The 26898-nt window shown below is 39.6% G+C and overlaps 1 protein-coding gene across 1 annotated transcript in view; it reads left to right on the forward strand.

Annotated features, from left to right (window-relative positions):
- The first annotated feature begins 19776 nt into the window (after positions 1-19776).
- The window catches only part of tor3a (torsin family 3, member A), a 23535-nt gene continuing 16413 nt past the window's right edge, over positions 19777-26898 (forward strand). Inside the window, exons 1-2 of the mRNA XM_039767762.1 lie at positions 19777-20283; positions 23754-23876. Of these exons, the coding sequence (XP_039623696.1) occupies positions 20118-20283; positions 23754-23876 (289 nt within the window). The 5' untranslated portion in view covers positions 19777-20117. The remainder of the gene's footprint in view (positions 20284-23753; positions 23877-26898) is intronic.

The following is a 26898-nucleotide window of genomic DNA, read 5'->3' on the forward strand; positions in this document are numbered from 1 at the left end:
ACCTCATTTATTTCACATTTAGTTTTTATTCAACATTAATGAAATCTACCATGATGTAATGCTGCATAAAATGTGAAAACCTCCATGGAGGTGAACATTTTTAATAGGCTCTACAATGAGGGAAATGTTGCAAGGTGGTTCGGTGGTTACAATTACAAGGATGTGAGCTCACTTCTCAAATCTGTGACGTTTGTATGAGAATTCTGTGTAGTTTAATGGCTCGATTAAACAATTATGTGCATATCCAGGTGTGAGTGGCTATGTGTGTGTGCGTGCTTGATTGTGTGATGGACTCCTTTGCATTCAAGGCTGCTCAGTTGTTATGGAAAAGCTAACTGTTAATCGGTACAGGAAAAGGAGGGTTCAAACATGAATGGATGGATGAACAAATTTAATAGCATGCCATAGATAGATAGATAGATAGATAGATAGATAGATAGATAGATAGATAGATAGATAGATAGATAGATAGATAGTTCCATGGTGACACAGAGGTCTGAATTGCTGCTTTACAATTTCAGGGGTCCGAGTTATATTACCAGCCAGGTTGTTGTCAATGAGTAATTTGTATGTGTTCATCATGTCTTCCTGGGTTCCCTCATAGTACTCCAGTACTCTGATAGGCAAGGGTGGTTGTGTGTGTAAGCGTTCTGAGAAATAAACTGGGAATGCATCAAATGTTGTGTCCTCCTCTGTTGCTATCAACACCTCTTGAATAGTCTAAGTGAGTTAAATAAATGGATGTATGGATGGATGGATGTGCCCAAAAAGGAACTGTCATCCTACACAGCGTTGCTTCTTACCTTTCAGTTGTTGCCTTTGACTTTGGCCCACCAGGATCCTAGAACAGAGCCAAGCTTATAAAATTGAAGGATGGATGAATGGACTCCATTTGCCAGTATTTCAGTGGTTATATTTTTGGACTCCTTTCTACTAGCCCGTAATTATTTATTCTTCAAATATCAGCACTAGATGTAAGTCTGAAGTATACAGTCTTTTTTTTTTTTTTGATATTACCTGTTCTGAGTTCAAGAACTGTGACCGCCAGGCTATACATGACCTCCCAAATGCCGTCCATGTGCTCTAATGACTTGAAGAACTGAAGGTGACACCTAGCCTTGCTTGCTACTTTATTTTATATCATCAGCTTATTGACTTTAGGTTCATGGATACCTCCATTGAAAATAAATTGTACTGTATATCTCCATCCCATATTTTTTTTAATTATATTACAATGTGTTTTACCTTGTCTAATGATGTTCAAATAAATGTTAGTGAATTATGAAAGCCTATTTCTAGTTTCTTTGTTTTTGTATTCTTTAATCTGAATAGCAATGTTCTTTTTTTCCATTTCTGAAATATGTTTGTAAAAAGAAGAAAAAATAGATTCACTTGCTGTTCCTGGTTGCCAGAGTCTGTCCCGCCGCAATGACAGAAACCCAAACGATCATGGGAAGAACTTTACCTAGAAGGCTCCTCAGGTGGGACACCAACTTGGCCCAGCTGTGTTAAGGAGCAATGCGGTTCAAAGCTTCATTTCCCTGAACTGCTTATTCCATTACTTAGTCTGTGGTGATGGTGGGGATGTGGGTTTGGGATGCTTTGGTGGGGAGGGCGTCGGGTATCATGACATAGTTGAAGCCCCTTTGGCAACAATTACAGCCTGGAGTCCTTCTGGATATGACACAACAAGCTTCACACAACTGGATTTGGTCCAGGCTCTGGGTGGATCACTCAACGACATTCCCAGAGTTGTCCCTAAGCCAGTCCTGTGCTGTCTTTGCTTTGTGCTTAGGGTCATTGCCCTGTTGGAAGGTAAAGCTTCAGCACAGTCTGAGGTTCAGAGTACTCTGGAGCAAGGTTTCATCAAGGGAGTCTCTCTGTATTGTGCTCCGGTCAGCTTTCTCTCAAACCTGTCTATTCTCTCTGTTCCTGTCACTGAAAAACAAGTCCACAGCATGATGCCACCACCACCATGCTTTACAGCTTGATGATATTGCACAAGTGATGAACGGTGCTTGGTGTTCTCCAGACATTATGCTAATCTTAATTTTGGCACACCAGAGAATCTTGTTTCTCATAGTATGAGAGTTCTTTACAGGCCTTTTTGCCAACTCCAAGCAGGCATCCATGTGTCTTTTATTGAGGAGATAGATAGATAGATAGATAGATAGATAGATAGATAGATAGATAGATAGATAGATAGATAGATAGATAGATAGATAGATTTCTCATGAGGAACATCTAACAGGGACCACTTTTAAGGTAGTAGAGAGGAAAGAGAAAGTTGCACTTCTTCTAATGCAGTTTTGCTTCTGCTCCTTTGCTTGAAGAGGCTCTGCCTGACCACCAGCCATGACACTTCTGTTTTGCCCCCATTGCTGCCTGCTCCCGGTGTGTAATATAAAGGAAGACCTGAACACATCAGTGTTGCTTTCTATTGCTGTGTTTACTAAAACAATCTTTCTTCTCTTATATACAGCCACTCACCATATTAAAGAAGCATCCTAGTTGTTTTCCCAGTCTTTTTCAATTTTTTCTTTTATTTATCTTTTTACAGTAAATTCACGTGTGTGTCTGTGTGGTTGTGTGCCTATAAATTTTCTAAACCTGCTAGACAAATAAAACTTTATTTGTCACAAATGAATAAATGATGTGGGTTCAGTTCTTGGTAAAAGCCCACTACAATATCCCAAGAAAAACACTTCACTTACTAATATATAATTTCTATAGGCAAGGCAGTCTGGAAGTTAGGGCATCACACTACACGGTACAAAGCTGCTGGTTCAATCCACACCACTGATTCAAAGTGTAACTCTGAGTGCTTCCTTCCACCTGTCAGGTCTTCAAATACTGAAACCATTTAAGAAATCTCCTTGTCAGTTACAAGACATTTTGGATGATGACCTTATCTAAATGAGCATAAAGGATTTTTTTTTTCCACAACATTACCATTGCAGTGTGCGTGACTTCACAAACAAGCAGAGACACTGTCATGGATGATAACCGAGAAAGAGTGAATCACTCAGGCCAGGAGCAGCCACCACAGGCACTTCTGTAAAAGTCATATGCGTCATTCAAAAAGTGTAAAGTTCACAGTCATACCAGCAGTTTTATGTTTAATACGCTGCTGTGAAGCAAAACAAGAAAGAGAACTTGTTTAAATATTATTAAACAGTAAAAGAAACTGGAGTAGAATGAATCGGCATCCATTTTTAAATTGCTTGCTGGCTACTTAGAATGAGAAGGTCAAGTTTCACTGTGATTAATGTTAGGAATATTCTTTCTTTCCATTATACAATATAAATACTATAAAATAATTAATTAATATTAAATTATAGCAAGACATGTAACACAACATTTCAATATTAGCATGGAGGTGTGAAGTTTTAAGATAGATAGATAGATAGATAGATAGATAGATAGATAGATAGATAGATAGATAGATAGATAGATAGATAATGAAAGGCACTATATGATAGATAGATAGATAGATAGATAGATAGATAGATAGATAGATAGATAGATAATGAAAGGTACTACATAACATAGATAGATAGATAGATAGATAGATAGATAGATAGATAGATAGATAGATAGATAGATAGATAGATAATGAAAGGCACTATATGATAGATAGATAGATAGATAGATAGATAGATAGATAGATATTGTCACACATGTACACATAGGAGGCAGCTAGAAGGACCAAAAGAAGGTAATTCCACACCAGGCCAGGGGGTGGCGGGGTGTAGTATCTCTTTGTCTTTTATCTCTGCATGACCAGACATGGGAAATTCTGCCTGATTCCAACAATGTCACTTAAGGTTCCGGTCCCAGATGATGTCGCTTCCACCAACCTGATTTAAAAGACAGTCATCCTCCATTTGAACTCAGTTCTGTTGTTGGACTCAATCTGTATACTTCTGTGCTACCAAATCTTCATATTTGCAGCCTTATTCAAGTATACAGGTGCCTGACCCAAACCTCCTTCTGGTGTCAAGGTCTATTCATGATAGATAGATAGATAGATAGATAGATAGATAGATAGATAGATAGATAGATAGATAGATAGATAGATAGATAGATAGATAGATTGATAGATAGATAGTGTCACAGATGTACGGGGACACTGCCCGGCCGGGACGCCTGGACAGTCCCCAACGGGGACAATACTTCTCCTCGGCCACGAGAGGGCAGCCACCCGGGTCTATTTGGGGGCCACAGAGACGGAGCTGGGATGCCCGTGAGAGGGCGTGGCCACCGCCAGGGGCGCCGGACAGTTGGAGAATCCTGGATGGCAGCACTCCCGCCACACCAGGAAGTGCTGCGGAAATAATTCAAGAAGACCCGGAGTGCTTCCAGGGGCTTTCCTGACACTTCCGCCACACCAGGAAGTGACGTCAAGGGGAGCACCTGGGACTCATCCGGTCCTGATAAAGGGCGCCTCCTTCCAGACAGAGAGCCAGAGTTAGGAGGAAGGAGGCGAAGCTTGTGAGGAGGAGGAGGAAGGAGGTCAAAGAAAGAGAAAGAAAGAGAAGAAGAAGAGAAAGAGGAAGAAAGGAAGAGAGTTGGTGAGAGAAGGCATTGTGGTGCTAAAAATAAAAATAAAGGAGAGTGCTTTGGACATCCTGGTGTCGGTCTGTCTGTGTTTGGGGGTACGCTGTCCACAATAGATAGATAGATAGATTGATTGATTAGTGTGAAAGACACTATATAATAAATGTTAGTATAGTAGGCAGGATAGAGATAGATAGATAGATAGATAGATAGATAGATAGATAGATAGATAGATAGATAGATAGATAGATAGATAGATAGATAGATAGATAGATAGATAGATAGATAGATAGATAGATAGATCCATGATGTTCTCCACCTGACTCTTCTCCTCTGTCTCATTCCACTTTATCAATACACCTCCAAAAATGAGGAATCATCTGAGAATTTCTGCAAAAGACATGACCTGCTGTTAAATTTAATGTCCAAGGTGTACATAATGAAGAGAAAGGAGACAGGACTGTTCCTAGTGATGCTCCAGTGTTGCTCTACTCCTTCAAACGAGATGTAAAACCAAAGTCTTGACTCTGTGTGGTCATCAAAGATCCCTAGGTGTCTTTTGAAATGATTAAGGTATTTCTTGATATCCTAGTTAAATTACCCTCCATGGCCTGCTCATTCCCAAATCATACCCTGTCTCTAACTGGCTAATTATCTCTCTCACCCCTTCACCACCTAATAACTAATGTGTGGTGAGCATCCTGGCACAAGAATGGCTGCCATTCCAATATGCAGGTGGATGATACACTTTGGAGGTGGTTGAAGTGGTTCCACATAGCCTATGTAAAGCAGTCTGCCTGACAGATCGTCCATTATCCAGAACACCACAGCCTCATCCACTTGGATATCTCTGAGTTTACCCCTAAACAGGGATGGCTGGATGGTATTAAAGGCATTTGAGAAAATAAACATGATCCTCACAGTGCTGCCAGTTTTGTCCAAGTCTTGTGCCTTTTATCTATCTATCTATCTATCTATCTATCTATCTATCTATCTATCTATCTATCTATCTATCTATCTATCTATCTATCTATCTATCTATCTATCTATCTATCTATCTACAGGGTGGTCCAGATCTAATTATGCAGATCCAGATCGTCTGGATGACTATGATTTTTGCGGGGATGATTCCAGTTCAGCGCGAAGACAATTCTTCATGTCATCAGTTTGCACACTTCTCGATGGTCCGAGATTTTTCGGGTGATTTTCTATGTAATAAACTTAATAAGTTATAGCGTGTTTGTCTGATAGGCAAAGTGCAGTGGGTCCAGGTGGTCTACCACAAGAGAACTCACATAGTCGAGGACCAGTCCATCAAACATCTTGTAATAAAGTAGATAGAAAAGGTTTGTGGATGGTCACCCCACATACTTGTGGAAAAAAAGGCAGTCAAAATGAAAGCAATCGGGTGTGGTCTCCCCTTGACTTTCTCGTATACTCAAATATGGAGATGGATATTTGAGGAGTAAACCGAAAGACAATGATTATATTTTTATATTATGTGCATTAAAGAACCATCAACAACAAATCAAATGAAATTAATCATATATTGAACAATTATTATAAAAGTAAAGTTTAATAAATTAGACTCTGTAGCTGCTGGAATAAAAAATTTGCAAGGATAATTTTATTTTGCTGAACAATTCAGATAAATTGACTCTTTCAGTAAGTGGAAGTGGGTCAAAAGTTGCACTAGACTTTCGTAATGTGTGTAATGTAATTCTTGTACACAAAATTTCATTTACGGAAAGCAAAAATGTTCTCAAATATATACTGTATGTATTTCCATTTGAAAGTCAAACAGAAAATTGTGATTATCTCGAAACAAAGTTGTTTTTCGAAAAAATGCAAAGCAACAAAAATATAATGCGAAATGATCACATTTTTTATATTTTTGGGCAAACGTTTCAGGTAAAGTGCCACTTTCAAAAGTTGATAGAAATCTATGTCTTGTACCTAAAACTTGCATGCAAAATTTGGTTGACATAAGTGAAAGAGTACTCAAGGTATCATGTTTACATGCACATTGTCACACATGCGCGATTAGGGGACAGTCAGCGGGCTCTAACGTGCATGAAACTACAAGACATGGGGATCCAGATCACGGTATTAATGCTTTTCTCTCCTTTTATCTACAGAAAGGCGCCTGAATAAAAGTCCATTACCTCAACGAGTATACCGTTCTCCACTGCTTTTCCACACCACGAAGAAAAGCGCTGCGTTCTGGCCCAGGGAATCACCTCACTTCCGGTCCCATCCTGACAACTTCAGTTCTGTCCCTCCACTCCTGATGTCATCTGCAGGTTCATCCCTCTTCGTCAATTCCGTTAATTTGATTTGTCCCTCCATAAAAAGCCACCTGACCCCTGAGTTCTTGTCAAATATGTCAAACTTTTTGTTGTAACCTTGACCTTGTTGCTGATTACTGGAACCAACAACCAGTATACGGGGAGGCTCCCCAACCGTTAATCTGTCTCATTTGCTTTATTTATCACAACACACACACACATACACAGACACACAGACATAATTCCAAAAAATTACATTTTCAGACTCTAGGGAGGTCTAAAATGTCGAAATTCATGAAAGTCTCAAAATTGAATTTTTGGACGATTCCAATACTTTTCGTATACTTTGTATACGAGAAATTAAAACAACTTCAAAAACATTAACATGATGAAAACAGGGTCATAAATATGGTGGAAGACAAAAAAAAGGAAGAGTCGGGGATGCTGGGACAGGAACTGATACGGTAGGTACTGGAAGTGACATCATCACATGGGGCCGGAAATGGCATCATCAGTGGGTGGGCTGGTAGTGATGTCACTGACAGGCATGGTCTTCAGTTTGACTTCAGAGGGACAAAAGGAGACAGGATCAGATGACAACGCCAACAACTGGTTCAGCTGAGAAACTGAGAGCCTGTAAACCGGTGATTCCCAATGTGGGCTGCACACCCCACTAGGGGTAAAATTGATTATTTTAGCAGGGCAATTTAAGAATTTAGGTACGTTAATTTATAAAATGAAAACACAGAAATTCACTGTTAAAAATAATAGAAAAAATAAATAATTTACAGAGACATTTATATATTTATATAAACATAGAGGGGGTGGTGAACAACGCTTTAATTTATGATTTTACAACCAGCTTGGGTTTAACTACTTAGAAATCATTTTTACCATTAAAATAATATGAATTGTAACAATTCATCCATCCATTATCCAACCTGCTATATCCTAACTAAAGGGTCACGGGGTCTGCTGGAGCCAATCCCAGCCAACACAGGGTGCAAGGCAGGAAACAAACCCTGGGTAGGGTGACAGCTCACCACAGGGCACACACACACACACCAAGCACACACTATAGGGACAATTTAGGATCGCCAATGCACTTAACCTGCATGTCTTTTGACTGTGGGAGGAAACCGGAGTACCATGCAGACACGGGGAGAACATGTAAACTCCACACAGGGAGGACCCAGGAACCCAGATCTCCTAACTGTGAGGCAGCAGCGCTACCCGCTGCGCCACCATGCCACCCTAATTGAATGATACGTGAGTGCAAAAGATTCAGTCTCTTACAAACTGTTTTTTGTTGCATATTTCTTATGTATTTAGTCAGTCAGTCAGTATTCAACCCGCAATATCCTAACACAGGGTCACGAGGGTCTGCTGGAGCCAATCCCAGTGGGCAAGGCAGGAACAAATCCCCAAGCAGGGCGCCAGCCACCACAGGCACACACACACCAAGCAGACACTATAGGGACAATTTAGGATCACCAATGCACCTAACCGGCATGTCTTTGGACTGTGGGAGGAAACCCACGCAGACACGGGGAGAACATGCAAACTCCACGCAGGGAGGACACGGGAAGCAAACCTGGGTCTCCTAACTGTGAGGCAGCAGCGCTACCCGCTGCGCCACCATGCTGCCCAATTGTAACAATGATTATAAAATTTTGCAATATAACAAAAATATAAAATGATAAAATATTACAGAAAAAGCTCTCATTAAAGTTATTCTATGTTTATGAATATTACATCTCGTATATGTTTTCAAAACTGTATTTGCTGTATTTTCATATTCATATTATATATTTTTTTTAACAATTTCTTAGTGATTTCATAGTCAATACTTCAACTATCTTTTCCCTCTTTTGTTTCCATGTTCTTTGGAAGCTTGTTTAGACCAAACTAATGACATTATGGGCTTCCTCCACGTGATCAGGAGTTCACTTTTTGAATAAGTAATAATAAGAATAAGGTATATGTTACAGCGGGGGACATCATGATTTTAGAGAGGCCTAGATGGAGATTGGCCAAAAAAAGGTTGAGAACCACTGCCGTAAACCGCTCACCATGTGCACGTGTGTGACAGTCTTCATGATGTGAGACGTAAGTGCCACCAGTCCCAGCCAACACCACTTTCAAACAAGGCCACGGTCATCTTAGTCGTGTGAATGCTTTTGTCAGACACACTTCTTGCACTCTCAGCTCTTATAAATTTTATCAGGAAAATAATTTTATACATTCTTTCATGATGTGAGAGGTAAGTGCCACCGGTCTGTAGCCATTAGGTGAAGCAGAGCCTGCTTTCCTTGGGACTGGAACAATGCAGGATGTTTTCCAGTGCAGTGGCATTTTTTAAAAGCCGTTGTGACAGAATGAACAGGTGACTGGGGTTGCCACATTAAGCAGGGAGAGCTAAGTGCTTGATGCACACCTGACCTGACATACGGTGTTGTATCATTAACCCTCTTTCCTTTTCGACGTGAAAATAACTTTTAGCCTTTTTTTCCTTTTGCTGGGATAAGTGATGTCTCCTCATTTTTATCCAGCAGTGAACCTAGAAGGTGGACGACATGGCAAGATGCGTAGCCGGACCAATTTGCACTGTGTTGGCTTCTCATATGACTTACTGCATTGTCTCTGATGAGAAATGGCAGTAGTTGTATTGTGAAGATGAGGTCATATCAGATTTTGAACAAAACCTTGCAAATAAAATAAATAAGTGGAGGCTGACATGCTGCTTCACTGACCTAGCGATGAGGTTTCAAATCCCACACCCAGTCACTGTAACTGTGTGGAGTTTGCATTTCTTCTACATAAGTTTATGGGTGTTTTTTTTTTTTAGGTGTGTTAGGCACCATGAGAGTGTGTGTACGACTGGGCCCTGTGATGAAATGGCACCTGTCTAGGGCTACATCCTTCCTTGTACGCAGTGCGGCATGGATAGGCTGTGTCTGCCCATAATATTGAATTTGACTAAGTGGATTTGGGCCTGTCATGTTATGAATCCAGACATGTGGCGGAGTGGTAGTGCTGCCGCTTTGCAGTAAGGAGATTACGGGTTTGCTTCCCAAGTCCTCGTTGTGAGGAGAGTGCTTTGAGTAGTGAGAGAAGTGCTATATAAATGTAAAGAATTATTATTATTAAGCATTACTTTAGTACTAGGGTGTTGTACCGTATTATCCAATATGGATGTACTGAGAAGTCGACCAAAATGACACCTTTTATTACAATATTACAATATGCAAGCTTTAATGTCAAGATGTAATGTGACCTCAAAAGCTTGCATATTGTAATCTTTTTAGTTAGCCAATAAAAGACGTCATTTGGCTTGCCTTCTCATTAAATATTTCTTTAGAAAGCCACTTTTACGCTTTACAGAGTTAAGAATAGCAGTGCAAAATATGTATAATAAACTTATTTTTGTAGGTGTTACACAACAAAAGATATAAAATTTATCATGTTTATTTTGCTAGCACGGTTAAAATTAGCATTACATAGCATAATAAATGCTCTTGTGTACAGTTTTCAGGAGTAGGGCTCCCCCTAGTGTCACTAGAGTAGGGATCTTCATCAGGGTGCTGGTTTTTGTTCCAACGCAGTTTCTTAATGAGAGGTCAATTATTGCTGATGAACCTTATTGCTCAAGTGACATTTTGATGTTTCCTTTTAGTGGTCTCGCTTGTTAAGGTTCCCCACCCTTAATTGCTCATTTCGGCCTTAAACAGCAGCATTCACTGTTTTTAATGGCTCCTTATTAACAATAAGATGCCAGCAGTTCTCCGTCCGACTTGTTTCCATTTACATTCCATTCTGCACTACTTGGTTTAATAAAACACTTAAGAGGAGAATGTGACAGACTGAGAATTAGCCGTTTTAGGCTTCGAGTCATTTGGATGATATCCTTGTAAAGTAAAATATCTACAGTACAAGAACCTAACATTGCAGATTAACAAGCCATAGAATTAATAAGACTGGCAGGGATTGGTTTCTAATTACGGAATTGGGTTGGAGTGAAAACCTGCAGCCACCGCAGCCCTCCATTACTGACGTTGCCCACCCCGGTCCTAGAGGCTCCAACTTCTGTCCTGGGGCCTCACTCATGTGAGGATTGCATGGATTCAGTCGTGAAATTATGGGAAATATATCTGTTAGAACAGGGGTCCTCAGTTTCCGGTCCTGGAAGACCACCGTGGCTGCAGGTTTTCATTCTAACCCTTTTCTTAATGAGTGTCCTGCTTGTTCTGCTAATTAACTTCTTTTGAACTAATTGTAATTGACCCCTCAATTGTTTCTTTTTCCTTAATTAGCAGCCAAACAATAATGAGATACAAAATGAGCCAAAACAGGACCAGCAAACTGCATCCATCATGCAATATCTGAAAATAAAGAAAGATGAAGGTCTCAGGAATTTTGATTTGCTTGGGTCCCTCAAAACATTTGACCAGTGCTCTTAGAAAAGAGAAAATCGACAATTTCAGAAATACCTGCAAATGCACCAGGAGAGCAGCAACAAGCCACGAAATTAAAAAAACGAGTTTAATTAACAACAAGAATTTGCAGCTCATTAAGCAGCTGGTTGGAGTGAAATTGGTTGGAGTTTGAGGCCCTGAATTAGTTGGTCTTCTGTTGGCTCACTCACTTCACATTTCATTTCTGTTAGGGTGTCATTTAAGGAAAGAAATGAAGCAATTCAGGTGAACAAATCTTAAAAAAGCAATTCAAATAAAATGAATTCACAAGAAGTTAATTAGCAGCACAAACAGGGCACTTATTAAAAAAAAGGGTTAGAATGAAAGCCTGCAGCCATGATGGTTCTCCAGGACCAGACCTGGTAACCCCTGTGTTAGAACATTAAAACAATTTTGAGAAGAACACGTTATTCATCCAATCAAAACTTATCAGTCCAATTCTCCCGCTTTCTCCAGAATGACATCAAGTTGAGCTTTGGGGGTCTCTAAAGTCCTACTTGTCTACCACACTTTTGGATTACTTAGGCCTTGGACTCTGGAGTGGTATGGCGGGTCCGCGGCTTATCATAACTATTATGGCGGGCGGCTGGCGGCTGTGCCCAGCCGGGACACCGAGAAGAACCGGGAGAGGAACTATGCCTCTTCCCGGACCACGAGAGGGCAGCCACACTATTTGTGTCAGGGCCACGGGAACTGAGCATGGAACCTCAACCCTATGGGGCTCGTGGCCACCGCCAGGAGGTGCCCTGAAGACTGTGAAGCTCTGGATGTCAGCACTTCCGCCACACCAGGAGGTGCTTGGGAAGTATTACCAGGGACACCCGGAGTGCTTCTGGGTGCTCATGCGGCACTTCTGCCACACCAGGAAGTGCCTCAGGAGGCACCTGGAGCACATCCGGGTGGGAATAAAAGGGGCTGCCGCCCTCCAGTCATCAGCTGGAGTCGTATGGAAGAGGACGAAGCTTAGAGGAGAGGAGAGGAGAAGAGAAGAGAGTGGAGGCTGCGAAGAGAGGACTTGGAAGAAGGCTGGACTTGAGGGTGTGTGGTGCAGGGACACTGGGTTGTGTGCGGGATTTGGACTTTTGTAAATAAAAGTGTAAATAAAACATGTTTGGTGCTTGAACCATTGGTGTCTGCCTGTCTGTGTCGAGGCTAATCTCCACACTATCGACAGTGTTGGTTTGGTAGACTGCCATGTGAGAAGAGGGAGTCTGTAGGGCACCAGCATCGCCACATCTGGTTCTTTATGTAAAGAAATTAAATTGTAATGTCGGTGGAAAATCTGCTCTTAACATGTTTCCATCTCTGTCCCTGTGTTTTAGTTGAAGAATTTATTTTAAAGTAAAAGCTGGAAAGTACAACAGAGTTCTCTTCTATTCCTGTACAAGAGAATTGGCCAAAGTTCATCAAGAGATGGTGGGTTTATTCTCGGTTGAACTTTAACCCACTTAAAATAAAAGCCATCGAGGACACTAAGAGCGCAGGATGATGAAATAGTGCAAACTGAAACTTGTCAATAAAAGCCAGTAAAATTATTGTGATGTAATTTCTACAATAATGTTGCATATTTCAGCGGCATTCCTTTTGCTTTCTTAATAAATGGCGGACCGTTAAATATTGTGAAAATTTGCTGATAACAATTAAAATCTCTCCATTATAATAAGAAAAATCTTGGGACGAGATGCGACTGTTTGGGAGACATTTTGGAATGAAGTCCTGCGAGACGGAGACTTTTAACATGAGATTCTTTCAAGTCACGTCATACTTACAACCATTTTCAAACAAGGCCACGGTCATCTTAGTCACGTGAATGCTTTTGTCAGACACACTTCTTGCACTCTCAGCTCTTATAAATTTTACCAGGAAAATAATTTTATACATTCTAGACACGTCAACGACTAAATGAAGAAGAAAGAGCAGGGAGAAACGTTCGAAAAAGTCGGGTAATTTATTAGAGATATAGAAACTAAATTCACTCATGGGCAGTTATATGTTGCGTTGTCGCGATGTAAGTCCAAAGTCCCAAATGGAATCAAAATTCAATGCAATCTTGAAGAAAAGCTAATTCGAAATATTGTTTTCACTAAAGTTTTCAAGTAAAATTGAAAGTAATGCATATGTAACAATTCCCATGAAAATAACAATCTCTTATAATTGCATATCCAGTTAACCAAACCTGGGGGTGGGCGAGCGAAGTGAGAGATTGGAGATCTATATATTATAAGTAAGGACCCTGATGATGTAAAACGACACAAAGCAATAGGCCAACGTCAGAGATGAACGTGTAGGCTTTATATTTGTTATGTCAGATGACCAAACAGAATTTTCAAGAGTAAAAATCTGCAAAAAAAGAAAACCCCTTATTACAAAGGTCAGAAAAATGTTAAAGTGAGAGGGTTGGGAGCAGGCACAGATAGCGTGTTGGATTGGGAGCCGAGTGCAGTGGGTGACCCCTTAGCACCATGCTAGTCCAAGTGTGGGGTTTTACGGTGGCTGGGGGGCCATTCCTAATACCAATCCCCCCACAACCCCCAAAGTTTTCTTCTGCTCTCAGCGCTGGATTTAGCTTAACGTCATACCCAGGACGAATTATTCATTTACTACTCTTGGATGCTTATGCAGTAGCTTATTCCGACTGGCACGTACTGTAGTTTATCATTATGTGAACCTGCACAGTCACCAAATTATTAGTGCTCTTTTAAATGGGACAAGGGTCACACACACTGGTCTGCTGAGTTGAACCTTCCCCTATATACAGTATGCCTGTCTGGAGTAAGCAGCGCATAGGTCATATCAGGGTTACAGTAACCAAAAATTTGGTCAAGCTGATAAAAACATTGAGAATAATGCATAGAAAAATTAAAATCATTCAGAAACTTAAAACAACAAATTAACTGAAAACTTTATATCAAGACGAGTGTAATATTATGGAGGGTATGTGTGAGCGCACTCTGCATTGGGCTGGCACTCCATTTAGTGCTCTAGACTCTAATTTCGCTCCTGATGCTGCTGAAAGAGGCTCTGAATCTTAAGATGCTGTGCTGAAAGAAGCATGTTTGACATCAGGGCCGGGATTAGAGTGAGGCAAACGGTGAACAGTGGGAAAGGGCGACAAATTGATGAAAAATGAATATTAATAAATTGCAAAATAAAATTAAAAAGAAAAAAGGCACATGTATGTTGCAATGTTCGTCAAATACCTTAAGCAATTTGCCGGACGCTCTCGCTGGATACACTCGTCTCTTTGTATGATGTAAGGAGTAATAAATATTTTAATATCACAACTTAGATGGAGATATAAAAAACTATATGGGATTTCGTCTGATTTCGAATTTTTAACAGGTGGAAAATTAAAGTCGACGGATACAGAAAATATTAAAAGAGCAGCTTGTGATTTTTCCCTAAAATATCCAAACGATATACATTCTGTAAAATTCTTATTTCTGATAAGAATTCTACAGAATATATATCGTGCACATACATATATAACTATGCAAACAGTACGTGACACGTGTTTCGCCCTTATTTGGGCTCATCAGGCGAACACACTCACTGCACTCCTCGCGGGGATCGAACCTCGGATGAATGGCAGACCAACCACATGCGTTACCTTGTATACAGTAGGTAACCATCCATACAATCAGGTCGGGAATCAGACATATACATATTTTATATATACATACATTATATAAAAAGCTAAAATGAAAAAATAAGTCTCTCATAAATCACTCGTAAAATAAAAGCGTGGGTGCTTTTCATCAATCAATAAAATCTTAGCAAAAGCGCCCACGCTTTTATTTTACGAGTGATATATGAGAGACTTATTTACTTTACTAGTACACTTTTAACTTAATATAAGTGTGGTTTTAAAAAGTATTTTTTATACATATATTATTTTCAACTTTTGTTTTAGTATAATTTTGTAATCAATAATTTAACACTTCCTTTAATATTTCTATCCTTTTCTAGCACCATCTATTTGTGAAATCTTGAACTATTCTTCATATGAAAATTTCATTTCTTAATTAACATGGATTGATCGTTCAATTAGTGAAACTGATTATTGATTCATGTATTGTCATCAGAAGTGAGTAAGTGTGCAAAATTTCAAGACATTTGGACAATAGGAAGTGGGATAAATATTGATTACAAGATGTGTACCCGACAACGAACAGGTGAAGTTAAACGAAGCGTGGTAATAATAATAATAATAATAATAATAATAATAATGCAACAACGTTAATTCCAGACGTTAAAGCAGCTACAAGTTTAGATATTTTAACAACGATTCATTAATATAGTTTAGTTCAGTCCTATCCAAATGTACAAGTTGTATTGAGAATATTCCTATAACGCTGTCTGTTACTGTAGCTTCAGGTTAAAGAAGTTTTAGTAAACTAAAAATGATCAAAACATATTTAAAATCGTCACTTGCTTAGGAAAAATTGTCAAATATGGCAATGTTATCGATGGAACAGGAATTGACAAAGTAAAATTAATTTTGATAAAATATTTGATGAATTTGCTTCACTAAAAGCAAGAACAGTAAAAATTTTTATATTGAGCATTTATTTAATTATTTATTCATTGTAATTATATTCAATTCTGTTTTGTCTAAAGTATTATTGATATTATTTTGTCCCTATTATTAAATTCAGTTACTGAAAAATTGGTAATATTCAAATTCATCTCATGTGTAATACTTATTTTGTTTTTCTTTTGTTAATGTTGGTGTGATTCTATTTTTAATATGTGCAATTTTATGTTCCTATTACCATTGTACTATTACTGCGTTCTGTGATTTTTTATTTAATAATTAATACATTTATTTTGTTCTCAGAATCATTTATTTTAATTTAATACTTATTAGTAATAAAACAACTATATACATAGGGGTGCAAATTTATCCTCTGCCTCAGGTGAAAATACTTCTAGGCCTGGCTGTGTATGACTTATGAAAAAACTCATCATATTTACGAAGTCTTGACATGTTAACAAATAATCAAGATCAAGGAAGCAAATCTGAAATTAAATCCATCATATACCATATAAGAATATGATAATCCAGTTCGGTGGCAACTCGGCAACATCCTTTACCAGTTAGGTAATAGTTAGATTCAAAGAGATTTTTTGAATATATTTAAATGACAACGTGATCTAAAATTTTGAAAATAAATGTATGTAATTGACTAACGAACCTTATTCTGCAGATGGAACAAACTCTATCTGACATTATCTTCTGCAATCAAAATTGCTAATCCTTTATATAAATTGACTTGATTGTAATCGTATGATAACGTTATTCAGAATACAAAAGGTGACCTCCGAGTGCGGCTTAAGTAATATCTTTACTCTCAACGTATTGGGACTCTCATAAAGCAGGCGATTCTGTGGATTTTCCGGAGCCCTACGTTGTCATTTAAACATCATTAAAAAATTTCTTTGAACCTAACTATTACCTAACTGGTAAAGGATGTCGCCGAGTTGTCTTTGCGCCAAGTTGTCTGTCGCCCAGTTGCCCCTGAACAAGAATGGTTATAATCCATGTGCTTTTAAATCCTGCCAATACAGGATAACCGTTAGGGGGTTTATTAAATGAAAAGACATAGAAGTCCTCGAGAAAGTGATTCGATTTATTCAGGGATTATGAGGTATGAGCTCTGAAGAATGATGGATGGAGTTGGACCCTTTCACTTAAAACAATTAGAGATTAAGAGGTGACACAATTGAAGTGTTCAGAATTACGAAAGGATTAGTACAGCGGATCCCAGTTATTACTTTAAAATATATTATTCAATAAGAACATTGGGACACAGACTGAAATATGTTAAGAGTAGATTTTGCACAAACAGAAAGTTTTTCTTTACATAGAGAACCACAGTCCATGGGACACCTAATCCAAAATTGTGGTAGACAGTAGGATTTCAGAGACCTCCAAAACTCAACTTGATGTTATTCTGGTGAAAGTGAGTGAATAGGGCCGGTAAGTTTCCTTTTGGGTAAATTGCCTGTGCTTGTCAAAAATATGAGTTCTATAAATGTACACTTCTTTAAAACTCTTTTTAAAAAAAAAAAAAAAACTAACAAAGCTGGCCAGTCCTGTCCACTTAATTCTTCTAAAATAACATCAAGTTGAGTTTTGAAGGCCTCTAAAGTCCTAATGTCTACCACACGACTTGATCACCTACTTTATGTGTCTGTGGTTCTCAGTGTAAAGAAAAACTTCCTAATGTTTGTGCAAAATTTCCCTTAACAAGTATCCAATGGTGTCCCCGTGTTCTTGATGAACTCATTTTAAAGTCACGGTCTTGATCCACTTGACTAATTCCCTTCATAATTTTAAACACTTCAGTCAGGTCTCCTCTTAATTTTCTTTTGTTTAAACTGTAAAGGCTCAGCTCTTTTAATCTTTCCTCGTAACTCAGCCCCTGTAGCTCCTGAATCAGCCTCATTGCTCCGCTCTGGACCTTCTCTAGTGCTGCTTTGTCCTTTTTGTAGCCCAGAGACCCAAACTGCACACAGTAATCCAGATGAGGCCTCACCAGTGTGTTATAAAGGTTGAGAAGAACCTCCTGTGACTTGTACTCCACACATCAAGGCGCTATATAACCTGACATTCTGTTAGCCTTCTTATGGCTTCTGAACTGTCTGGCAGGTGATTTAGGCTGAGGCCCTAAACTGTAGGCTGTTCATCATATGTCTAAATGTCTTCTGCCTCTCACAAGCCTGAGCTAGATTAGATAGGTTTAATACTGGGTGAGCAAACTGCAATACTTATAAAGTTACAATGCATACTTAAATTGCTCCTATGATTACACTCCAACTAGTCCACCCCACACTGGTCCAGTCGAATCATTCAGAAGCTCTACATGTCTTACTGATGTTGCAACCAGGATGAAGGAGCACCGTGTCCAGCTCATCCTGGCAAAGATTAACCTTCTTGTTATCTCAGTTCATTTGCTTCTTCAGCAGCTCATCATCGCTATCATCCATCAACTTTGTAAGCAATGTTTGGTGGTTAATGATGAGCAGCTGTTCCTCACTGACGCGTTGCAGTTTTTCTCTTAGTCTTGCAGAGTCAGGCTATACAACATTAGTAAGAGCAGACCATATCTGACAGAGTATGTGGCACAACTCCTGGGCCAGGCTTTGGTCTTTTCACATCAGAACTACTGTAAATCAGCAGGTAGGAGTACCGGCATGTGTCACCAAGCCGTAACAGATGATTCAAACTGCAGACTCATGTCATACGTCCAACATTCGTTCTTCGCTTCCAGGATTCTTTTCTGCCATTTGAGGCACTGGTGATGTAAAAAAAAAAAAATAGAGAAAATGAGAAATGAGCGTATGAACAAAACATTACATATAAAGTCTATCTGTAATAATCATCTTTTTAAATACATTTTGAAAATGTCTGCCTGGGGACAAAAATAAAGTGCTATGTATTTATCTATCCACCTTAATAAAAGAAAAAGTGTCCGTGTGTATGTCCAGTTGGCATGTCTCTGTCATTGCAAAAGACGGCGCATCACATAATAAAATGCCTTGTATTTGTCATTCCAACAGATGGCGCATCACACACAATTAATGCTGCTTTTAGAATCCTATACCAAATGGCATATAACAGAGGCATGTGTTGCATGGAGCAAAGCAAATGTTAATACTGAGGTCTTTGTTGCTATCTATTTATCTATCCACCTTAACTAAAGGAAAAGTGTCTGTCTGGTTGGTATGTCTCTGTCATTGCAAAAGAGGGCGCATCACAAACATTTTTAGTAATAAAATGTCATGTATTTGTTATTCCAACAGATGGCGTATCACACACATCAATGCTGTCTTAAGAATCCTATACCAAATGGCATATACTGTAACAGAGGCATGTGTTGCATGGTGCAAAGCAAACGTTAATGCTGAGGTATGCATTGCTATCAATTTACCTATCCACTTTAACTAAAGGAAAGGTGTCTGTCCGGTTGGTATGTCTCTGTCATTGCAAAAGACGGCGCATCACAAACATTTTTAGTAATAAAATGCCTTGTATTTGTCATTCCAACAGATGGCGCATCACACACAATTAATGCTGCTTTTACGAATCCTATACCAAATGGCATATAACAGAGGCATGCATTGCATGGTGCAAAGCAAACGTTAATGGGGAGGTCTACGTTGATTACTCACATTTCAACCCTGTTATTGACGGGTAGCGCAGCTAGTCTGTTAAATAATGCTTTTCGTATCTATCAATCGATCAATTTAAAATAAAAGCCTTCGTAGTAAAACGCGATTTCACTCTTCAGACTACCCGCCAAATGATGAAACTTAGTGACACGATACAGTGCAGACATGGCAACATTCTCCGTTTTTCTAGCGACAAGCGCGCGCTCGTGCACACTCAAGAGGCTCTGCAGCCGAGTAGTCGCCACGCGCCTGCGCTGACATCTCAGTCATTCGCGACTCGCACGCCGCCCAGAGACGAGAGCAGACAAGGTCAGAGCTCGGCAAACAGTCCATCCCTTAGACGTGGGCAACGGGAGGGGGAGTCCGAGGTTCCACGGAAGAAAATAAATGCCTGTTGCAACGCGAATACGCATGGTATGGCGTAAGTGGAGCGACGTGTGGAGTGCTTGTTCAGAGGCGGGCAGTTCTTCGCGTCTCAGCGCCGCGAGTGAGCCTGCAAAAGCGGCACAGGAACAGGCGAGCTGAGTGAATCAGAGCCCCCGGCTGAGCACCGGGCACGTCGCATTATACAAAGGAGAAAGCCGGCGCCTCCTATCAGGCATCGGGCACAGTTATAATGTTACTGCCTTTGTTTTTGCCCCTCATCGGGGCCTTGACTGTTAAAGGCGACTTCTTCCAGCTGGACAGCCTCTCGAACATGTCGAGATACTACCTAAATTATGTCTACTGTAATATTTGGGAGGAGGAGTGTAGGTCGCAACAAGAGGATCCCACCATCCAAGGTAAAATTGCTACTGTGCTCGCTTCCTTTTTCCTGTTTAGTTTTTTAACGACAGCCTGACGTCACAGGGATGTCACAGATGGTTCTTAAGAATTTGTCACTCCTAGCAGGTGTGCAAAAGCAGATGCCATACGTCATAAGGGATATTTATGGCTAATCCGTCCACTTAACGGTCTAACACTCAGAGGCAAACCAAAGCAGGCCTATATATTCGTTTTTTTTTTTAATTTGACACTACAAGAAATGGATACAAGGTAAGAATATATTTAAAAAGTATACATTGTAAAGTAGGGGTCCTCGGTCACAGCCCTGGAGGGCCGCAGCAGCTGCAGGTTTTTTGTTCTAACCCGGTTGCTTAATTAGAAAGCAATTCTTGCCAATAATTTAATTTCATGGCTTGTTAATGCTTTAACTCTGCCTTGTCAGGTCGTTCTCATATCCTAGATTGTCTTCCCTTTCTAAGGACATCATCCAAATGATTTGAAGGCTAAAATGGAGGAGGAATTCTCAGTCCTTCACTTTCCTTCCAAGTATTTAAATCCAATAGTGCATGATAAATACACACGGGTGTAAATGGTAACAAGCTAAATGGAGAAATGCTGGTTTCTTTTGCTATGGATTTGCTTCCCGGGTCCTCCCTGCGTGGAGTTTGCATGTTTTCTCCGTGTCTGCGTGGGTTTCCTCCCACAGTCCAAAAACATGCAGGTTAGGTGCATTGGCGATTCTAAAAATTGGCCCTAATGTGTGCTTGGTGTGTGGGTGTGCGTGTGCCCAGTGGTGGCTGGCGCCTGCCCGGGTTTGTTTCCTGCCTTGTGCTCTGTGTTGGCTGGGATTGGTTTCCAGCAGACCCCGTGACCCTGTAGTTAGGATATAGCGGGTTGGATAATAGATGGATGGTTTCTTTTGTTGTTTGCATGTTATCGCTAATTAGGAGCAAATAAAAACCAAGAGCACAGCTGTTTAAGACTAAAATAAGCAATAAGAGTTCAAAATGGCATTTCTGTGTGTTGCTAAATGTGATGGGCTATAAACCAGTGTTTTAAAGAAAAGGCAGAATTGCTGGAAAATACTGCTACAGGTTATTGCTGATGGCTATCTACAGGACATAAATATTGACCTGTCTTGCTAAAGAGTCACCTGCTTTGAATAGTCAGACTGCTTTGATTTAGTATCTCATCTATACACAAAGTGGGGATACAGAACTGTCTGCTTCCTTGGAAAATTGGTTTCTAATCAAGTACTCAAAGTAAATGTGTTTACACTATTTGTTATGCAGAGGAAATTGGCTTGCACCATTGTTTTCACTGATTGCCATGTTGATCTATGAAGAAATTGAAGCATATATATATATATATATATATATATATATATATATATAATATTTATTTATGGGAAAAGGAGAATAAAAGAGAGAACAGAAAGGTATGGTCTGAAACCTGGGACTGCTGCCTGTTTCTTTTATGCTTTTCACCATATCTCTATGGCTGCACTCTGTAGCAACAGTGGCTTGTACCTGGCCCAGGTTCCTCTAGGCCTGAGGCCGGTAACACATATTAAATACATACAGGTGTAAATGGTAACAAGCTAAATGGAGAAATGCTGGTTTCTTTTGCCTGGGTTCACTTCCCGGGTCCTCCCTGCATGGAGTTTGCATGTCCTCCCGATGTCTGCATGGGTTTCCTCCCACAGTCCAAAAACATGCAGGTTAGGTGCATTGGCGATTCTGAAAATTGTCCCTAGTGTGTGGGTGTGCGTGTGCCCAGCGGTGGGTTGGCGCCCTGCCTGGGGTTTGTTTCCTGACTTGTGCCTTGTGTTGGCTGGGATTGGCTCCAGCTGACCCCCGTGACCCTGTAGTTAGGATATAGCGGGTTGGATAATGGATGGATGGTTTCTTTTGTCGTTTGCAGGTTATCGCTAATTAGGGGCAAATAAAATCCAATAATGCAGCTGTTTAAGACTAAAATAAGCAATAAGGGTTCAAAATCTTAATGAGCGAGACAACTAAAGTGAAGCAGAAGTGTTACTTGAGCAATAAGGGCTTCGTATTAAGCAGCTGGGTTGGAGCAAAAACCTGCAGCCACTGCGGCCTTCCAGGACCGTGATTGAGGACCCCTGTTGTAAAGTGTTTGAAAATTGTGTCATTTTAAATGTCCACTACTTACCATAAATAAATTAACATTATAAAAGGAGTGGACTTAAAAAATAGTTTAGTGTCACATTAAAATATTAATGAAATACGTTTTTTTGTTTGCTAAATTTTATGTAATAATTATGCAGTTGTACACACTCGTACTTTGCTATGTTAGACACGCCATTGAGGTGTGGAAGGAAAGCCCATGCAGACACAGAGAGAACATGAAAACTCCACTCACACCGTGCCCATGCTGGATTCAGTACTAAAAATTTTAAATTTTCAAAATTTTAAGTTAGTAGGATGTATTATTTTATATGTTGTATTTTATTTTCTTTAATCATGTTGAAACTCTGTGACAGATAGGGGGCGCTGTCGTCCCCTTGAACCCTCAGATCAGTCACCAGATAAAAGTCCAAATTATGAATTTATTACAATAATAATGAGCACAAAGCACCCTCCACTCCACAATACTTTTAAATAAATCAATACTCAATCACAATACTACAAATCCTCCACTCCCAGACACGTTGTTCCCTTCCTCCCATATCCGCTCACCCGTCTGGGATCTCCCACAGTCCTTTGTAGTCCTTGACCCGAAAGTGCTTCTGATCCCTCAGTGTATGTGATTACCCAGCACTTCCGGGTCAGGTGAAAACTCTTCTTCTTCAGCCAGGACGTATATAATTTCTCCCGTTTCCGTGATTGTGAATTACTTCCGGGCTATATGGATAATATAAGTCCATGGGCCTCCCTGCAGCGTCCCCTGGCGGCACCTACGGTATCCAGCAGGGCTGTGAAGAAAGACTTCAAGGTCCATAATGCCCTGCTGGAATTCGGGGCACCTTCATGTTGCCGGGAGAGCTCCATCTGTCGGCGTGGGGGTATTGGCTGGGATGAACGGCTGGCCATATACCACAACTCTTAAATTCTATAAGTGAAAGAGACCATTGTGGGTATTGCTGCCAGGTAGAATGTATTGTCATTCACACCGGAGTTGTTTTGACATTGTTTATTTTTGAAAAGGAATTGTATATCTATTTTCAGATGATTAGCTGAAATATAATTTCAGACTCAAGAAAACATTATAAATCAGCACTCAATTGCAATTCAGGTAGGCAGAGAACTTGTCAATGGGTGTGTATTTCTGTTTGAAGGTTTGATACAAACCTGAAATTCTGTCATTGCTGCCCTCATGGACTGATGCATCATCAAGAATGGCGTATAACCGGAGCTGAAGATCTCATTATTGTAACATCCCTAAAAACGAATACAAACAGCAGTGTTCAGTTGTGCCAATTGTCTAAATTATATTTGGTTTCTGTACTTTATGTTTACAGTGCCCACTGGAGATTTTTGGTCTTCGCTTACCGCAGATTATATTCAAGTGCTGTCTGAACTGTACTGCAGCTTTGGTCAGTGTTGTGATAACGGAGACTGCAGAATTCTTAATAATGTTACAGGTACTGTATTCTATGAATTCTGTTCCTTCTCTTGATCATCTTTTAAACTAATTATCATATCTAATTCTTTATTAAAACTTAAGCTCCCGATTATATAGCCTTTAAGAAACAAAGTCTAACCTATCTATGTCTTATATTTTTCATTACATTTCATTTAAAATATAATTAAAAGTGTAAACTGTATACAAACAGAAATTGGTAATATTATTTAAAAGCATTCAGACTTTCCTATTGTAGAGCTTGCCATGGTTTAGTTCACATGTAGTTGTCAATTTCAAATTGTGGAAAAACAAATTGAAAGAGGTTTGGATTAATTATGCATACACCGTACATACTCGTGGATAAGTCGGGACTTGCTTTTACAGTATAATTTCTGGTATTTTATAATGTCAGTCGTATAAATTTAATGTGGAAAAATGAAGCTATTGGTCCAAGAGATTACGATATGCTAACGCCCACCTGAGAGAGTAACCACCGAGCACACGGCCTTTTTTACTATGTGGGTGCAGCAATGCGCTGTATTAGCGTGCGCTCCTAACCTCTCTCTCTATCTCTCCTTTGTGCCTACGTGACCACACGGTGATACCCAAACTATTCCATCTGCACTGTTTTGTGTTTTTTGTATCTCTCACCCTCATACACCTTTATCGTAAGAGCATCCCTTATCTACGATGGAGTGTTCGATCAGAAGAAAATATGAAGCAGGTTTTAAATTAAACGTCGTTGAAGTAGCGAAAGAAATTGGTAACTGCACTGCGCGACAAAATTCGATGTGTCTGAGAAACTGGTGCGAGATTGGAGGAGGCAAGATGATGTAAAAAAAACACGTGTCGCATTTTTGAATGGGTGTATAAGTTGGGGTCTGACTTTATGATCGATTTTTCGGGTTTCAAGACCAGACTTATACGTGAGTATATACGGTAGCTTACTCAAATTACAGTATACTACACACTGCCATAGAAAGGAAGACAATATTATTAAAGATCTTGCAAATTCTGCACCTTTCTTCATTTAGTACGATCTCCACTTGGACCTCTAAGTTTAGGGACAGTTTTCACCCACAGGTAATAAGGCTACTCAACAAAGAACTTCTGGACATAAGTCTACCTATTTATATTTTTATATTATCTGATGTTGTATTCAATATATTGCAGTGTATAGTGTACATTGTCTTTTATTTACTGTATGTTATACTACTTTCACTAGTCTGTGTGAGATATGCAGGTAAGAATCTTGTTTTACTATGTAAAAGTGACTATAATGTTCATTTAATTGAAGGTTTTAAACTAAAGTTATATTAACTAGATGGCCACTTTTATTTATGCTGCATGTAAGTTTCTGTACTTTGGCACATGATTCAAACACAAGCATTGATATATTTGAAAAATGAAAGAAAATCAATATTTTAATGATAAACAACTGTGTGGCTGTTACATTTCTCCTGAACGAATCGACACATCTCAATATGTAATAATACCAAACATTTCTTATATTATAATCATCAGTTGTAGAAAGCCATGCAGATTAGTAAGTATCTGTCACTTTTTAATTATTGTATTTGGAGGACACATTCATTCAAAGGTGGCTTGCAAGATCAGAATACATTACAGTTGTTTGCATTTGTATTTAAAATTGGAGCACAGACAGAGTAAATAACGTGCCTTGCTGGAGGCTGGAAAGTGGCTGAAGTTCAGTGCCTGAGCCTCCAGAGCACACATCATACCTACACTGTGTTTACTTGGCGTGCATTGAATGATGCAAGAAATCACAGATCTGTTTCATTTTGTTTGCTCCTTCTAAACATTCTTTAGTTTATCTTTTTCCAATTTTTTTTTTATCTACATTAAATAAAGTGTTCAGAATTGATAATATTTTCCCAGTTTGGAGTGAATCGGTATTTGTTATTTTTGGCCGCATGGTTTGGCTTAATGAAATGAGGCTGCATAAGTGGGACAGAGCTTTCATTAGCTAGAAGCTTTGTTTCTTATATTTAACTATATATATATATATATATATATATATATATATATATATATATATATATATATATATATATATATTATATGTGTATATATATATATATATATATATATATTATATGTGTGTATATATATATATATATATATATATATATATATATATGTGTGTGTATATATATATATATATATATATATTATATGTGTATATATATATATATATATATATATATATATATATATATATATATATATATATATATATATATATATATATATATATATATATATGTGTGTGTATATATATATATATATATATATATATATATATATGTATATGTACACACTCACTGCACCCCCTCTCTGGAGTGTGTACAGTGTGCAGTGAGTGTGTAGTCAGCGCGGGCGGCAGGAACTGGGACCGCCTGATGAGCCTAAAAAAAGGCTGGGAGGCGAGGCTCTTCCCTCCTCTAATATTTTGAGATGCGTGGCGCGCTGCGCGACCGACTCACAAAGATCAGGCCCCTCCTAAAAGAGCACGCGTGACTCGTGCGTGCAAGCAGCGCAGGCCGGTGTTACAACCGCAACTCCGTCCTCAGGGAGTTCCGCCCGGGGACGAAGTTATGGTGCTCGTCCCGACCTCCCACTTTCGAAGCTGCTCGCTCACTGGCAAGGGCCTTACGAGGTTAAGGAGAGAAAGGACTCGTCGACTATTTGGTAAAACAGCCCAACGCCGACCGGTGAGAGGATCTATCATGTCAACCTGTTAAAGCCCTGAGAGATAGAGATAGCTCCCGTAGGTCATCAAGCACAACTGCCCTTAACCTCGGCGAAGAGCTGACCCCAAGCAGCGGCAGGAGTTAGCCCAAACACTCCGAGCCATCCCGAGGTAGTGGCGAGTCACCCGGCGGACCGCTGATTGAGCCGCGATATAGTCACGGGCCGGGGTAATCGTCCGGGAGAGGCCCTACCGACTCGGAGGCAAAAGCGCAGAGGTCGAACTGGAGGTGAAGCGTATGTTGGACATGGACATAATTGAAGAGAGC

The sequence above is a fragment of the Polypterus senegalus genome, chromosome 10, assembly GCF_016835505.1.
Source record: "Polypterus senegalus isolate Bchr_013 chromosome 10, ASM1683550v1, whole genome shotgun sequence".
NCBI lineage: Eukaryota > Metazoa > Chordata > Cladistia > Polypteriformes > Polypteridae > Polypterus > Polypterus senegalus.